Source organism: Spermophilus citellus (genome assembly GCF_964194105.1).
Source record: "Spermophilus citellus genome assembly, chromosome: 3".
Classification (NCBI taxonomy): domain Eukaryota; kingdom Metazoa; phylum Chordata; class Mammalia; order Rodentia; family Sciuridae; genus Spermophilus; species Spermophilus citellus.
Window position 1 is genome coordinate 72,248,585 of NC_138184.1, and position 16,993 is coordinate 72,265,577.

At 40.1% G+C, this 16,993-nt stretch overlaps 1 protein-coding gene across 3 annotated transcripts in view; it reads right to left on the reverse strand.

Moving 5' to 3' along the window:
• CDC45 (cell division cycle 45) overlaps positions 1-16,993 on the reverse strand; it is a 31,605-nt gene that overhangs the window by 12,939 nt on the left and 1,673 nt on the right. For all 3 annotated transcript variants that reach the window (XR_014021237.1, XM_081287832.1, XM_081287831.1), the window contains exons 3-9: positions 16,571-16,663; positions 15,232-15,369; positions 13,831-13,977; positions 5,874-5,929; positions 4,434-4,482; positions 1,877-1,938; positions 446-496 (exon numbers count right to left, since the gene is read on the reverse strand). Coding sequence is in view for 2 of the 3 variants with exons in the window: in XM_081287832.1 (XP_081143958.1) it covers positions 446-496; positions 1,877-1,938; positions 4,434-4,482; positions 5,874-5,929; positions 13,831-13,977; positions 15,232-15,369; positions 16,571-16,663 (596 nt within the window). In the remaining variant the exon portion in view is untranslated. The remainder of the gene's footprint in view (positions 1-445; positions 497-1,876; positions 1,939-4,433; positions 4,483-5,873; positions 5,930-13,830; positions 13,978-15,231; positions 15,370-16,570; positions 16,664-16,993) is intronic.

Consider the following 16,993-nt stretch of genomic DNA (forward strand, 5'->3'; position numbering starts at 1 on the left):
TTGCTTCATATCAGCCCTTCTTAAAATTCTCTGGAGCCTTCCTTTGCCCTTGTGATCAAACTCAAACTCCCTGGCACCCTCACTTCCCAGCTCCACCTTTCTTCCCTCATCTGCCTAGTTCTCATCTCTCCCTTAACACCCCATGGTTTCCCATGGCCACCCCTCAGCACCTGCCTCTAAGCCCCAGCACCAGAAAAGGGGAGACTGAGTTCCCTCCTCCAACCACTGGTTCCATCTAGTGGACTTCTCAGGGTGATGAAGAGGCCAAAGCAGGCCACAGACACTAAGTTCTTCTTGGTGACAAGGGCACATCTCAAGAAGGAGGGTCTGCTCCCTCCTCTTCTCCACAGGAACCTACAGTGATGTTCCTCCCTGCTGCAAACTCACGCTGTCACATAGTCACAGGATAGGGCTAACCCTGGAAAATAAGGGAGCACATACTTACTGGGTGATCTTGTCTTGTACCCACTGGTCTGTCAGTCCAACAATGGCCCACCTGGAAAGAAAGAAGGCAATGGAGCTGACTACATCCCACTTGGGCTTGGCAGGGCCTGTGTTATGGAGCCAGGTAACAGGATGGACAGCCCTGGCTCAATATACCCAGGAGTATCCTGTCAGTATGGCCTCCCAACTCCCTGGGCACTCCCTGCCCAGGAAATCTTAAGTAATAATCTTTGAACTTATTTTCTATTATGATAACATATTAAATTTGTACCTTTTGTCTAAAGGACCAGGGGCTATCTCAGGCCAGATTTTTCCCCTGGATATTGAAGAAAACACAAGGTTAGGCTCCCAGCACCAGAGCAATGATTGGACAGGCATAAACTGACACAGGCCAGATAAGAACCATTAGGGCATCTGCCAGTATAATTGAGTTTTCTGTGTTTTTGTCACAGATCAGACATGAAGGCACTAGGCTTATGCTAGTAAAAGTATCCAGTGAAAGACATGCTGTAAACACCCATGCCCAGCTCCCCTTCATCTCCTGTTAGGGCCAGGCTGCTAGTGGTTCTGGGACAGAAATCCCAAAATAACATGGTAGTCAGGTGCAATGTCACTGTTACAGGGCTGCTGTTCCCTCCTCCAACCACTGGCTCCATCTAGTGGACTTCTCAGGGTGATAGAGGCCAAAGGAGGACCTTTTAGGCTACAGCTTGCCTCCAGTTAATGGGAATGGTGTTTATTAATTCAGGACTAAGCCATCAGATTGAGGATAGTTGGTGGGCACATGAACAAGCGCTGACACATAGTACAGGGATAAGAGCTGAAGACTGGCAGAGGCCAACAGGCCAGCACCCTCACATTCAGGCAAGGACAAAAACTCCTCGGTTTACTGGTGGTTCTACACAACTCCATTGGCTGTCCTAAAGTCCTAATTCCACAAAGACCAATATAATTACCACAGTGGATGGTGAAAGCTAGGAGGGCCTTGGTAGATGTCGTATTGCAGAGGAGAAAACAAGGACCCCAAGCAGCAGGCTAATGTGATGGAGTCAGCCACACCTACGCACTTCTCACTCAGAGAAAATGTAGAATTTATTTCTAGATCAACCCAAGTTGACAGTAACTGGCTTAGGCAGGTCTGCAATCTGCAGAGAGAAATCAGAACCATTTTCTGTGTAATATTTTACCATGTGACAGGGTTGCAAGGATGCTTAGTGAGGCTGCCTCATTCAAATATCACACTCCTTGGCTGCCTGAATTTACCAAGTGCAAGGCAATGAATTAGGAAGGGTGGAGCTGCACTTCAGTCCCAATTTTCACTCCCTGAGTTTGTGTAAAGCCCCCAGAGCTTCATGGTTAGGAAGACCAGGGTCATACATAATCTCAGATGGGCTGTTTTAGACATTCCTGGTTGGGGGAAGGGGCTACATACCACAGCATGTCATTTAGGTCCTTGGACATCATCCATGCCAGGTCAAACATCACCATAGCTGACTGCAAGAAAGCAGAGAAGCCTGAGGCCAAAAACGGCTGCACTCATGAGAAAGGCAACACAACTAGGCCAGACCTAGGCCAGCAGAGTCCCAGTCAAGCCCCTGAAGACCAGGGTGCTTGGGTGGATTTCAGCTTAATGTGATGAACAAGCCCACATTAAACTGAGGGGAGAAAGACTGAGAGAATTCAACAGACCTGCACATTCTCCTCCACTACTTAAAGTCATTATTATCTGTATACTTTGTTATTGGCAAGGGAAGAGTGGGAAGAAAGTGCTACCCAGGGGGCAGCCCAGGTGCAGCATTAGGCAGGACCTCTATATATCTCACAGGGTTACTTGGTGATATCTGAGGCAAGTACTAAACCTGAATGTCAGAAGAACACACTGTTTGCCTGGCTTTGCATCTGCCCTCCTTCTACTTGGCTGGCAGTTTCAAAGAAGGAAGGTGAGACCAGGTGAGGCAGGGCCCTTGTTCCAGTTACTTGCATATTAAAGAGGGAAGGGCCTCTGGACCCCAGTAAAGGTCTTTCCAAAAGGGCAGTCAACAGATGGAAGCATTTAGCAGGCCCAGCAGAGAATGTGGGTTTGGTAGGAGACTGTGGGAGAACTGGTGTCTGATCAAGACTCTAAAGTCCTCTTAGCTGTAAGATCCTGGGCTTCCTCCAGAAAAACGATTTCAAAGGGAATTATCTACATATATGGAGGGAGATGGGCATCTTTTCTGAGTGCCCATCAACACCCTCCCTATCCACTGCTTAAAATTTTGTCATTTGCTGGGACAGAGCAGAGAGGGTCAAAAGACAATGGAGGGCTGGGGCTGTAGCTCAGTGGTAGAACACTTGCCTCCTACATGTGAGGCACTGGGTTTGATCGTCAGCACCACATAAAAATAAACAAATAAAGATACTGTGTTCATCTACAACTAAAAAAATAAGAAAGAAAAAAAAGACAATGAAACCTTGAAAATAAAAGGGACATGGGAAATACAGTATTCTAAGACTATACATAGGATATATTTTATTGAAAAATTTTCTTTTGTTTTGTTTTGTTTTTGGTACTAGGGATTGAACTCAGGGGTGCTTAACCACTGAGTCACATCCCAAGGCCTTTTATTTTTTGACACAGGGTCCTACCAAGTTGCTGAGGCTGGCTTTGAACTTGCAATCCTCCACCTCAGCCTCCTGAGGCACTGGGATTACAGATGTACACCACTGTGCCCAGCTGAAAACTTATTTTCTAGGACTACTTATGGCCTTGGGCTCTGCTCAACAAGAACAGAGTCAATACAGTACGTTTTCTATATTAAATTCTGTTCTATAGGGGCTGAGGTTATGGTTCAGCGGTAGAGTGCTTGCCTCTCACATGCAAGGCCCTGGGTTCAATCCTCAGCACCACATAAAAATAAATAAAAAGTTATAAAATTAAAAAAAAATCTGTTCTATAAATAACACACATTGATATGCCATTGTAAGTCTAAGGTTTTATCCTCTGGAACAGAGATTACATATGTTTTTGATGAACAAATATAATAGCTGCTGTTCTCTGCGCACCTATAGGATGCAAGGAATCATCCTAACAATTGCCTCTGAAATGAGGATTATAGATGTTCCTCAACTCAGGAATATCCCAACAAACCTATCAGAAGTTGAAAATACCTAATCTGTCTACATGGTACACTACAGAGTATTGGTTGTATATCCTCATGATACCATAACTGACTAGAAGGAGCTTTGGCTTGGTGTCACTGCCCAGCATTGCCAAAGAGTATCAGTAGCGCAAGAGAACATCAAAATTCAAAATTTGATGTATGTAGAATATTTATTATATTTTATGGAATGGAGTATTGCCTGATCCTTTTTTTTTTTTTTTTGTACTGGGGATTGAACTTAGGGGCACTCGACCACTAAGCCACATTCCCAGCCCCATTTTGTATGTTATTTAGTCTCACTGAGTTGCTTAGGGTCTGGCCATTGCTGAGGCTGGCTTTGAACTCACAATCCTCTTGCCTCAGCCTCCTGAGCGGCTGGGATTACAGGAGTAAGCCACTGCACTCGGTTGCCTGATTCTTAAATAAAAAATAAACCAATTATCTTTAGAAAAATATTAGTAGTTACTTGGGATGCTAAGGTAGGAGGATTGCTTGAATTCAAGTCCAGCCTAGGCAACATAGTGAGACTGACTTCATCTCTAAAAAAATTAGAAGCATAGTTTCTACTAAATATGCACGGTTTTCACACAACCAAAAAGTAAGTAAGTAAATAAATAAATAAACAAATTGTGAACTATTATAACTTGGGAACTATCTGTATTCTCTTTACTTTATCAAGGAAGAACTCAAGAGAAGATAAACCACTTGCCCAAGGGAAGTAGAAATGTGGATCTCAGAGTCAAACCAGATTTTCTTGGCTCTAAAACCTCTGTTCCTTCCTCTTGTTTTATGATAATGACCCCTAGAATCAGAACTTTCTGGTGAGTTATACCTATCCTGACTTACCGATGTTCCATGATATTCATATTGCTCGTAGTCAAAGAGTATGTCTCTTCTGTAATGACATAAAAGGTGGGTCCTTTAACAGGAAGCTGCATGGCAGGAAGCTGAATATTTGGAAAAATGCTGAAACTTCACAGTCTTTAAAGAAATACAATTGTGGTACTATTTGGTACTATTTGTTTTCACTTATTGATCTTTAGTAGAATGTATTTACACAACACTCAGTAGAGTGAAATAGACATAAATTGCTTGTGGCAATGTACAGTGTAAAACAATGTGGTTCTAGGATTCTACTTCTGAGAAATTAACCCAAAATAACAATCCAAAGGAACAATTAAGAAAAACATACCATGTGTACAAAGTTCTTCATTGCAGCCTTACAGTCTTGTGATAGCAGAATATTGGAGATAACAAAGAGAGAAAACCTGACCTTTTTTTATTTTTTATTTTTGTGGTGTGGGGATTGAATCCAGGGGGGTTGGATTTGATAGGTACATACTGTATACATGTATGGAAATATCACACTAAACCTATTAATATGTATAATTAATATATGTTAATACAAAAAGATTTTTTTAAAAAAGAAGGGAAATTGTCTATTAAGTACTAAGAAGTTTATAAGGGCTGTTCACAATTATTGAAATGGTTATATTAATTGGAAAAATGCAAAATTAGATGCATATTTTGATTATATAAATATGTATAAGTATGGATAACTCAGGAAGAGAAATCCAAACCCAGAATTTCTTTGAATTAGGTGACGTGATTTCACATTATCTTTTTATAGGAGGGGGCAGCCTTCCTTCCTACAGCCAGAGGACAAGAGGACAGGCTCTTTACCTCAACTGGAACAGCAGGGAACAACAGGCAGATGGCCCAGTGAGAACTTAATGGAGAGATCTAGCAAGGAATTCCCCTAGTGCCCATCTCAATGACACTGCTACATATTCATCTCAAGCTAGAATAATCCTTATAATACTTTCATTTTTTAAAATTTTGTTTTTCTTACAATTGCAATAGAGAGAGGAATTATGGGTAACTCAATTCTCAGTTTCCATTTATACTTTATTTCCAAGGAGAATTTTATACATCTACTTCACTTATAGATTTTGTAAATAAAAATATCCACATCTAAAAAACAATAAAAAAGAGCCAAGGGCCATCACCCCTAACAAATGGCATAGAATTGGGAGAACTTTGGGTCTATCACTCTTGGAACCAGAGAGCAATAAGGGAGGTGACTCAAACTCACATCTGATGCAAGTAGCCACAGGCTCACTTCTGAAGCAGTTGGCCCTGAGATTCAAAACTAAAGGAATTGTCCTTAGATGGAAAAAAAATGCATGCAGCACCTAGGAAAAATAAAAGGTATCTATGGCACCACAGAGCTCAAGGAGAATGGGATCCTGGTACTGGGGGAGCTACTGGATGCACAAAACTCACCTCCGTGCCTCCCACTCTCTCCTCTGCCTCCTTTTCATGGTTTGCTGCACTATCTCCTGAGATAGAGACAAGAGAACAAAAACCTGAACAGCAATGCCAGGAATTTATCCCCACAGCCTAAGAAGATTACAATTTAGCAGAAGCCACTGGGCTCAGACCTCTGAGGAAGAACAAGGGTCAACTCCGACCCCTTTTGGCCCCTAAATGCTGCAGATATGGTGGACAGAAGAGCAGAGACTTTCCTAGCACTGGCTCTACACTACTTTCTGCATCTGTTCATCCCAGCTATCCACAGCCCACAGCACCATGGGATCTAAAATAAGCCCACACTGCCTTGTATCTAGGCCCCCATTATGATTTACAATCTCCCAAGTGTCAGCAACAATTCTAATTTTACAATCTCATTTAATCCTCACCACAGAGGTAGGGTAGGTAGCATGGTAGTTTTAAAAATTTATGGTCCCTGCCAGTTGTGATGGAGCACACCTGTAATCCTAGAGGCTTGGGAGGCAAAGGCAGAAGGAACACAAGTTCAAAGCCAGCCTGGGTAACCCAGCAAGACCCTGTCACAAAAATAGAAAAGAACTGGGGGTGTAGCTCAGTGTTAGATTGCCTTTGGGGTTTAATCCAGTACTGCAAAAGATAGAAAGAAAGAAAGAAAAAAAAAAATCCACGGTCCCAATACTTTTGCCTCAGGGAAGTTAGAGTTTAAATATTTTCCCCTATGTCTGCTAGGTATGACTAAAGTCTCTGGACATTATAGATAAAAACAAGCTAAGTGAGACTCTGAAAGGTAGAGGCAAAGGTAGAGCAATTAGGAAAAAGGGGCCTGAGGAATGAAATAATGGCACGTACTCTGGGTTTTCTTGTTGGTTCATGTACTAAAGAAGCTGGCAATTTGGAAACACTAATAGATTCAGACAAAAAAGTACCCAACAAAAGCTGCTCTCACTAGTCAAAAGACAAAGAAGGTGCAGCACTGCCAGGCAGAAAAGTTTTATGCACTAACCACTTCAGTCAATATCACCCAAAAGGCTGATCAGGGGCTAAAACGCCCACTCCTGTGAAGCTGTAACAATGCACCCCAAATCTCTGTCAGGGGCAGAAGAGCCAAGGAGGAAGCTGAGACTGCCATTCCCACTCCAGTGGTGAGGGAACCAGAACTTCGCCCTCAGTTTTCAATAGTGAGGCTCCCTTCTCCCATCTTGCTAGGTGGTGTCAGAAAGAGAAAGTAGGGGGCGTGTACCTTCACTGCCCAATGATACAAAGGAGCCATTCCCCTTACGGGTTATAAAGATCAAGTGTGAAACATGAACTACCTCTACTTGGCATCACCTATCTCTTAGGCATGCCGGAGGAGGGTCAGAGAGAGTCAAATTAAACAGAAAATTTAAATAAGACCTAGAAAAGGAGATTGAGGAAATTATGTGCTTGTATGAAAATGGCAAAATGAATCCCACTATTATGTTTAATTATAATGTACCAATAAAAAGTAAATTAGGAGATTAAAAAAGATGCAGAGATTCATAACATAATAAATGTCTAGGTTTCACTCAAAAATCCCTCATCACACCAAGAGCTAGGATGATCTCAAGGGGCCAACACCAAGATGAAAGAGATGCTAAAATTATCTGACAAAGATTTTAAAGTAGCCATCATAAAAATGCCTCAACAAGTGGTTGCAAACATAACTGAAACAAAAGAAAAACAAGAAGTTTTAGCAAAGAAACAACAGATATAAAGAGACAAATGGAAAGTCTGCAACCCAAAATACCACAATTGTACTTAAATTAACTCAGTGAAAAAGGCTCAAAGCAGAATGTAGGAGTCATCAGGAAGAAAGACAGAAATTACCTTGTCTGACCAAGAGAACACAGTTAGATAAAAAATAAAAAATAACAGAGCAACAGGAGCCTGTGAGGCTGTAACAAAAGATCTAAGGTGTCATAAATGTCTTGGGGGGACAGGAGAATGGACTGAATAGATATTTTAAAAAGTAACAGCTGAAAATTTGGCAAGACAAAAAACTAGCTTGGCATGGTGGCACATGCAGGTGTAATCCCAGCTACTCAGGAGGCTGAGGCAGGAGGATATCAAGTTTGAAGCCAATCTTGGCAACTTAGTGAGACCCATAAAAAATAAGAGAACTGGGGATACAGGTCAGTGGTATAGTACCACTGGGTCCAATCCCTAGTACCACTACCACCACCACCACCACCACAAAAAAAAAAAAAAAAAAAAAAAGACAAATAAATGACATAAATCTATATGTGAAACCCAGTAGAATAACCCAGGAAATCCACATCATGACATGCAATTAAACTTATGAACACTAAAGCCAAAAATAATAAATAAAAGCCAAAGAAAAATGATATTTTGCCTGTAAAGGAAAATAATTTGAAGGAGGATATCTCATCAGAGACCATGGAGATCAGAGGAAGTGGCACAATATTTTTAAGTGATAAAGGAAAAGAACTATTAGCCTTGAATTCTATGTCTAGTAAAAATATATTTCAGAGGGCTGGGGCTGTAGTTTAGGGGTACAGTATAGTACATGCTCAGCATGTGTGAAACCCTGGGTTTGATCCTTAGCACTGTAAAAAAAACCAAATCAAACCAAACCAAACCAAAACTTTTCAGAAATAAAGGGAAAACCAAAGAAAGTCTTAGAATACACAAATATTAATCAGAGCGAAGCAGAAGAAGTGACAATAGTAATATCAGAGAAAAAGAGAGGGACACTAAATACAAAAAAAAAAAAAAAAAAAAAGAAGTCAAACATCCAAGATTACACAGCAATCCTAAATGTGTAGGCACCAAATAAAAGAGCTATAAAATATGTGAAGTAGGGGCTGGGGTTGTGGCTCAGTATAGAGTGCTTGCCTAGCATGTGTGAGGCACTGGGTTCGATTCTGAGCCTCACATAAAGAAATAAATAAAGGGCCACCAAGAACAAATGAAATATTTAAAAAAATAATAAAATAAAATGTGAAGTAAAAACTGATCGAACTGAATAGAGAAATAGACAAATCTACAATTATAGTTTGAATCTTTGACACACCTGTAATCACAGTGACTGGGAAGGCTGAGGCAGGAGACGGCAGGTTCAAAGTCAGCCTCCGTAATTTAGTGAGGCCCTAAGCAACTTAGAGAGATTCTGTCTCAAAACAAAAAAAAAATGGGCTGGGGATGTAGCTCAGTGGTTAAGTGTCCTGGTATGGAAAAAAGAAAAAAAATTGAAAGAATAACTAAACAGAAAAGCAGCAAACAGAAGAACTCAAAACCACTATGAATTAACAGTAAATGACTTTTCTACTCTATCCAACAGCAGAAAACACATTTGCTGCTGTCTCACATGACCTGAGATTTCTTAGACCCTCCCAAGCATGGTGCATTGTAAAATCTTATTCACTCTTCTTGTGGCTATAGGATGCTGAGGGACTATTAAGTTGGTCAGGATAGCCATGCAGTAGCTGCCTAATTGAATGGAATATTCACCATGTTGAGAACGGAAGAATGGAATAGCCACCAGATTGTATGGAAGATATATACAATGGGGAGAAGGTCCTGGCTTGGAGCCACCCTGGCATCCTAGATATCTGACATGAAAGCTATGACTTCTCATGATTCCAGTTTCCTAGTTCTGAGTTGAGGCCTCAGATATTATACAGCAAAGCAATGCCCAAATTCCTAACCTACAGAATCTATGAGTGTAAGAAATGGTTGCAATAAGCTGCTAAATTATGGGATATTTTGTCTAACACAGTAAGAAACTAAAACACTTAAATTTGATTATTTTATTCATATTACAGAGGTAAAGAGAGGTGAAATCATTTTACCAAAGGTCACACAGCAAGTAATGGCAGGCTCAAAATTTGACCTCAGGTGACCTGAGTCAGGATATAATGGCACATACAGATTAAGTATAATTATGCTTATTTATAGAAGAATGACATCTTTGCTGGGGTCCAGCTCTAAATTTACCTTTAAAAGACAAAACTTTTCTTGACCCCATGCCTTCTATGCTCTCTTTCTCTCTCTCTTTTTTTTTTTTTTGGGGGGGGGAGTACCAAGGATTGAACTCAGGGGCACTTGACCACTGAGCCACATCCCCAGCCCTATTTTGTATTTTATTTATAGACAGTTGCTTAGTGCCTCGCTTTTGCTGAGACTGGCTCGGAACTCACGATCCTCCCACCTCAGCCTACCAAGCTGCTGGGATTACAGGCATGTGCCACCATGCCCAGCTCCTATGCTCACTTTATAGCAAAACTCTTTGAAAAGTTTATAATATATTGTCCCCAAACCCCTTGAGTGTGTATCCCATTAATAAAATATTTCTGGTAATATACTCTAACACACACACACACACACACACACACACATAAATCAAATACAAATCTTAATTACATAGAAGTAGTCTTCTCAAAAATGTTTAATCTTATTAAAATCGAGCCTCAAACTTACAAATTCTAGAAAATGCAGAGATGGTGGAACAAGTTAAATTACTCCATGAAGGAACAAGTGTCAAAAATTAAAAAAAAAAAAAAAAAAAAAAAAAAAAGGCCAAGCATGTGCATGGTCCTAGGTTCAATCCCTAGTACCACAGAAGCATAATGCACATAATTAATTAGAGTGGAGAGTTCCAAGACTCTTAGCTGTTTCCAGGGAAAACCCCACTAGACACTAATATTTAGGGCTCAATAAAAAGCAGCTCATCAATAGTTGAGGGAATGTTGATGGGTGCTGTGGTGCATGCCTTATGGTCCTAGCTACTTGAGAGGTTGAAGCAGGATTGCTTGAGTTCAGTAATTTGAGCCAGCCTCAGCAATATGGCAAGGCCTGTCTCAAAAAAAAAAAAAAAAAAAAAAAAAAAAAAAGAAACAAAACAACAACAAAAAAAGTGAGGTATGTTAGCACACACTTGAAGTTCCAGTGACTCAGGAAGTTGAGGTAGGAGGATTGCAAATTGGAGGCCAGCCTGGGCATATCAGCAAGACCCCCCCCCCCCCCGAAATTTATCAAGACACTGTTTCAAAATAAAAAAATAAAAAGGAATGGGAGAAAGTACTAGGGTGCCCTGGGTTCAATTCCCAGTACCAAAAGACAAAACAAACAAACAAAAACAACAGAAAGAAAGAAAGAAAGAAAAAAGAAAGAGGGCTGGGGATGTGGCTCAAGTGGTAGCGCGCTTGCCTGGCATGCTTGCAGCCCGGGTTCGATCCTCAGCACCACATACAAACAAAGATGTTGTGACCACCAAAAACTAAAAAATAAATATTAAACAAATTCTCTCTCTCTCTTAAAAAAAAAAAAAAAGAAAAAAGAAAGAAAGAAAAAAAGTAAAGGAATGCTATAGAAAAGGAGAACAAAAAAGAAGTCTTGGAAACCAGAAGATAAAAGACCAAAATGTCTGCCAGAAAATAGAAGAAACATATAAAGAACTGGGCAAGAGGAACCAAGATCTAAGAGTGGGTTCAGGGGATTTCCCTTGAGACTACCCCAAAGCTCTACTGAAAGTGGAGCCAAAGGAAAGAAAGTCAAGAGAGAAGAACTTGCCACTTAGCTTTGAAGGACATGGACTATTCTCCAGATAGAGATTGTCCTGAATGTCCCAAATATAGCTCAAACAGTGGCATTAAAACACATGCCCTTGGTATTGACACCAAAACAGACACACAGATCAATGGTATAGAATAGAAAACACAGAGACAAACCCACACAAATACAAAAACATACATTGGAGAAAAGATGGCCTCTTCAACAAATGGCGGTGAGAAAACTGGAAATCCATATGTAGCAAAATGAAATTAAACCCCTTTCCGCACAAAACTCAACTCAATGTGGATCAAGGACTTAAACACTAGAACAGAGACCCTGCACCTAACTGAAGAAAAAGTAGGCCCAAATCTTCACCATGTTAGCTTAGGAACTGACTCTCTTAATAAGGCCCCTACAGCACAAGAAGTAAAATCAAGAATCAATAAATAAGCTGGGCATGGTAGTACATGCCTGTAATTTCAGCAGCTAGGGAGGTTGAGGCAGAATGATCACAAGTTCAAATATAGCCTTAGCAACTTAGTGAGGCCCTAAGCAACTTGGTGAGACCCTAAGCAACTTGGTGAGACCCTGTCTCAAAATAAAAAATAAAAAGAACAATAACAACAACAACAAAAGACTGGGTTAGTCATTAAAAGCCCCTGTGCTCAATTCCTGGTACCAAAAAACAAACAAACAAACAAAAAAACAATAAATGAAAATCTTTACAGCAAAGGAGACAATAATGTGAAGAGAGAACCTACAGAATGGGAGAAAATCCTTACCACATGCACCTCAGATAGAACATTAATCTCCAAAATATTATTAAAAAAAAAAAGAAAACACAACAAAACAAAAAATCCAACCCAATCAATACATGGGCTAAGGAACTGAACAGGTACTTCACAGAAGAACAAAATATAATTGATCAACAAATATATGAAAAAATGTTCAACATCTCTAGCAATTAGAGAAATGCAAATCAAAACTAAGATTTCATCTCACTCCAGTCAGAATGGCAATTATCAAGAATATAAGCAACAATGTTGGCGAGGATGTGGGGAAAAAAATACACTCATACATTGCTAGTGGGGGCGCAAATTGGTGTAACAATTATGGAAAGCAGAGATTGGAGGTTTATACCCACAGGACTTAAAATCAACATACTATAGCGATGCAGCCACATCAATGTTTATAGCAGCTCAATTCACAATAGCTAAAGTATAGAACCAATTTAGGGTGTCCTTCAACAGATGAATGCCTAAAGAAACTGTGAGATATATATATAAAGATACACACACACACAATGTAGTAAATATATTTCAGCCTTAAAGAATGAAATGATGACATTTGCCAGCAAATGGATGGAGCTGGAGAATATCATGCTAAGCAAAATAAACCAATCCCAAAAAACCAAAAGCTCAATGTTTTTTCTCATATGTGGTTGATAATTCACAATAAATGGGGCAGGCTTGGGAAGAGTAGAGGTACTTTGGATTAGACAGAGGGGAGTGAAAGGAGGGGAGGGGGCATTGGGGTAGGAAGAACAGTAGAATGAATCAGATATTTATTACCCTATGCGTATATATGACTACACGACCAGTGTTAACTCTACATCATGTACATTCAGAAAAATGAGAAGTTATACTCTATTTATGTATGACTGTCACAATGCATTCTACTGTCATGTATAACATGAATAATTAGAACAAATAACAAAACAAAATATGCTTTGGAAATGTCAGGCTGAGGATGAAAGGCAGACCCTAAGATATTCCAGAGGCAAATTCTAAGCTGGACACCAAGGATCAGGGGCCAACAGACCTTGATGTTAGAGAGGACTTCCCACCTGCTATTCTACTTCTAGCAGAAGCCATAGTGTTGGGCATGCCTTTCTTGTTGGTCAAGCCCAAGACTGCAAAGTAGTTCAGACTCAAGGCCCACACAGCAAAAACCACTCATATCCTCGCACACAAGATGTCTCTCCCAGAGTCATTGTCTGGAAAGTAAGCCTGGTCAAGGGACAGATATATGACTCCTTGGTGATTGCATAGAGTGATTCTGTAAGGGCAGAGGAGAAGGGAGAGGACATTTCTGCCATTTATTATTTCTCTATATCATTAGAAAAAAAAAAGTGTGCTGCCTAATCATAGAGCTGAGCTGTCCTAAATTTTATTTCATCTGATAGGATCCTACTGTATAGATAAGGAAGCCACAGCCCACAGAAGTCCAGTAATCTGCCTGAAACCACAGAGCCGGGGATAGTAAAGCCCATGGTCAGTATTATACTGCTAATTCTTCTACTTCTCACTGTTCTGCTGCTCCCAGTTACAACCCTGGGCCAGGCAGGCTCTGGAAATGACCTCTGAACTCTGGGAATTTAAGTTTCTCCAGAATATGATGAGAGGTCCAAACATACCTCTTCTAACCGTGTGCGCTTCTCAGAAGGCTCTGACCCATCACTGTCATTTCCTGAATGTTCTTCATCCTCTTCTTCTTCATCCCTAAAGATGTCATCATAGGCAGGAACTTCAAGGTCATCATCTTGTTTAATGAGTAATTTGATCTAAGTTTAAAACAAAAAACAATCAAGTTTCTCCACTCCTCAACAGAAAACCATTCATCATGATGTTTTTTTTTTCTTTGTAGAATCTTAATATTTCCTAATTAGCTGATTTGTAAGTTTCCTATATATACAAAGAGTCACCTGTATGAAAAGAGTTCCAGACTTCTCAGGTTTATTCTTGTTTTCATTACTACTTAGTGAGGCTTTGAAGTTGCAATGTAGAAATTATGAATATCTGAAAGCAACTTTTTAAAAACCACCTACGACTTGAGTCAGGAAAAACAGTTCCTTCTTATGCCACAAATCAACAAAATGAATGTTTCTCAACTTGGGTGCTAATGGAAGATGTGAAGATGCTGCTATGGTTTGGATATGGTATGCCCCCAAAGGTTCATATATTGGAATCCTGGTCCCCATTGTGGCAGTATTGAAATGGTAGAACCATTCAGAGGTGGAAACTAGTGGAAGCTGATGGGGTTGTGGGGTTTCCACACTCACAAATGGATTAATGTTGTTTATCAGGGGTGGTCAGATCTTTTGGGAGTAGATTAATTCCAGCGAGTGTGGGTTGTTACCAAGCTTTCTCACCTATTTTGCTACATGATTGATCTCTGTCTCTCTTTCACATTCCCAATATTAGGACGCAATTCACCATGAGGCAATTCACAGAACTAAGCAAATGTGGTTCTATGCTCTTGAATTTCCAGAACTGTAAGCTAAATAACCTTTTTAAAGGAACTCAGCCTCAAGTATTTTCTTATAGCAACACAAAATGGACTAGCCCTAAGTGAATACATCTATTGTCTCTAAAAGCAATTCCAGATTGATTTATTATGGAGAGATTTCTCCTATGAGAATTTTGGGGTCTGACACCTTGTGGGTGAAAGATCAAGTCAAAGGATGTAGGTGGCTGCCCTGAGCCAGGTTGTATGCTTAAAGCTCAGGGATTCAAAGGATAAGCACAGTAGAAACTGTACTTTTAAGTCTACAAAGTTCTGGTCCTTATATTTTCCAGGTCAAATACATTTCACAAACTCCACCAATTCATTTAGCACATACCCAAGAACTAGGTGCCATGTTTCTCATCAAAGATGGACATGACCAGGTTTTTATATTTAGGTTACTCCCAATTCCATAGGGGAGTTGGACACACACTTGCCAAGAAGACCAGGTAAAACACTGTATATGGCATTAAAAGGTATAGACAGGTTGAGGGGAGAGCATAACAAAAGGGAGGCCCAAAGACTTGCATACCTGGGTGTCATTATACACATTCACAATGTTGACTGGCCTGTGGGTATCACACACAAAGAATATAGTATCTTCATCAGGTTGAAGAATGTCCAATAGGTCTACATTAGCTCCACAGTTTATGAGGATAAAATAACGAAACTGAAAAAAGAAGTGAGACATTATAAAGTAACTTCACTTTACCACACTAGGACTCTAGATCCTTTTGCTGAGATACATTAAATCCCTGATATGTGGCAAGGTCCAGAGGGAATGGCAAAGGGCTTGAGAAATGGCCAAGGCTGGCTTATGCCAAGTGCTTTAACATACACAATAGGTTCTTCTTTTCTAAAATAATACTGTGAAGTAAGCTTTGGGGCAAGTCCCACTTTCTTAGGAACACACCGAGGCTCAGCAAACCCAAGTCTCAGGTACATGGTCAAGAAGGTAATAAGAATCTGGGCATGGTGGCACATCCCTGTAATCCCAGTTATGTGGAAGGCTAAGTTAGGAGAATCTCGAGTTAGAGGCCAGCCTGGACAACTTAGCCAGACCCTAACTCAAAATAAAATTTAAAAAGGGCTGGGGATGAAGCTCAGTGGTAGAGTGCTTGTGTAGCATGTAGGAGGCCCTAAGTTCAATCCCCAATATTGCTAATGAGGGGAATCTAAGACATAAAATGTGTAATGTGGTTTCTCCAGATCTTATTGTATGGTATTGCACCAACTCTCTGCGTTAAGAGAGTTGCATGGGTTTAAGTTTTTGGCAAATCTCAGGTAGCACATAATTTTCAGGGCATGTAAGTATTAAGTTGTGCTGCATAACTATAGCAAAACCTTTCCTTGTGGATACCCACTGGTATAGTCTCTTATGACTGAAACTCAAAGAGATTATTTATCCCTGCCACAACAAGTCTTAGCATTATCCAGGGACTCCATGTACACTCTTCCATGCCCTCCCTATGGGCCCCACAATGTCCCATCTTTGCCCCATGCAGAGGTAAGAGTCAGCCTAGTTTCTATGCTGAAAATCCTAAGGGAGAACATATCCTAGATTTAAAATTAGAAACTGGAATGCATTTTCTTAGAGAGATAATATATGATAGTTGTGTATTCTAAAATAATTTTAGCCAGGCATGGTGGCACATGACTGTAATCCCAGTGACTTGGAAGGCTGAGGCAGGAGGATTACAAGTTCAAGGTCAGCCTCAGCAATTTAGCAAGGCCATAAACAACTTAACAAGACCCAATCTCAAGTTGATACTTAAATATAAACGTACTGTGAAATTAGAAAGACAGCTAAAGTATTAGGAATTGGAACTGAGTAAAAAAAGCTTATTTATTCTAAAACATATCTTTCATACCTGTTCCTTATGTTCAAGAAATGCAGTTTCAAGTTCTTGCCACCCAGAGACTGGAACCAGTGTATACTGCACGTGGTCACACTGAAACAGGGCCTGAGAGAGAGTTTTTTCAAAGATTATCTTATTTAGGATGTACAGAATTTACCTTGAAATGCCCTAGAAAAAACTAGCTGGGTTGAGACACAAAAAATATGGGATAAGCTAATATTAGTAAAGCACTAAGGAAAGAAGCCAGGTGGTAGGGATGTGACTGTTAAATGTATAGATCTGTCATTTTGCTGAATTTGTCAAATTACCAAAAAAAAAAAAAAAAAAAACACTGTGAGAAAATCTGATCTTACTTCCAGGTATTCTGAAAAATTCCTGATCCAGGCTCAATGTAAAAAGTGTACCATATATTGTGACCACTCTGGAAAGCCATAT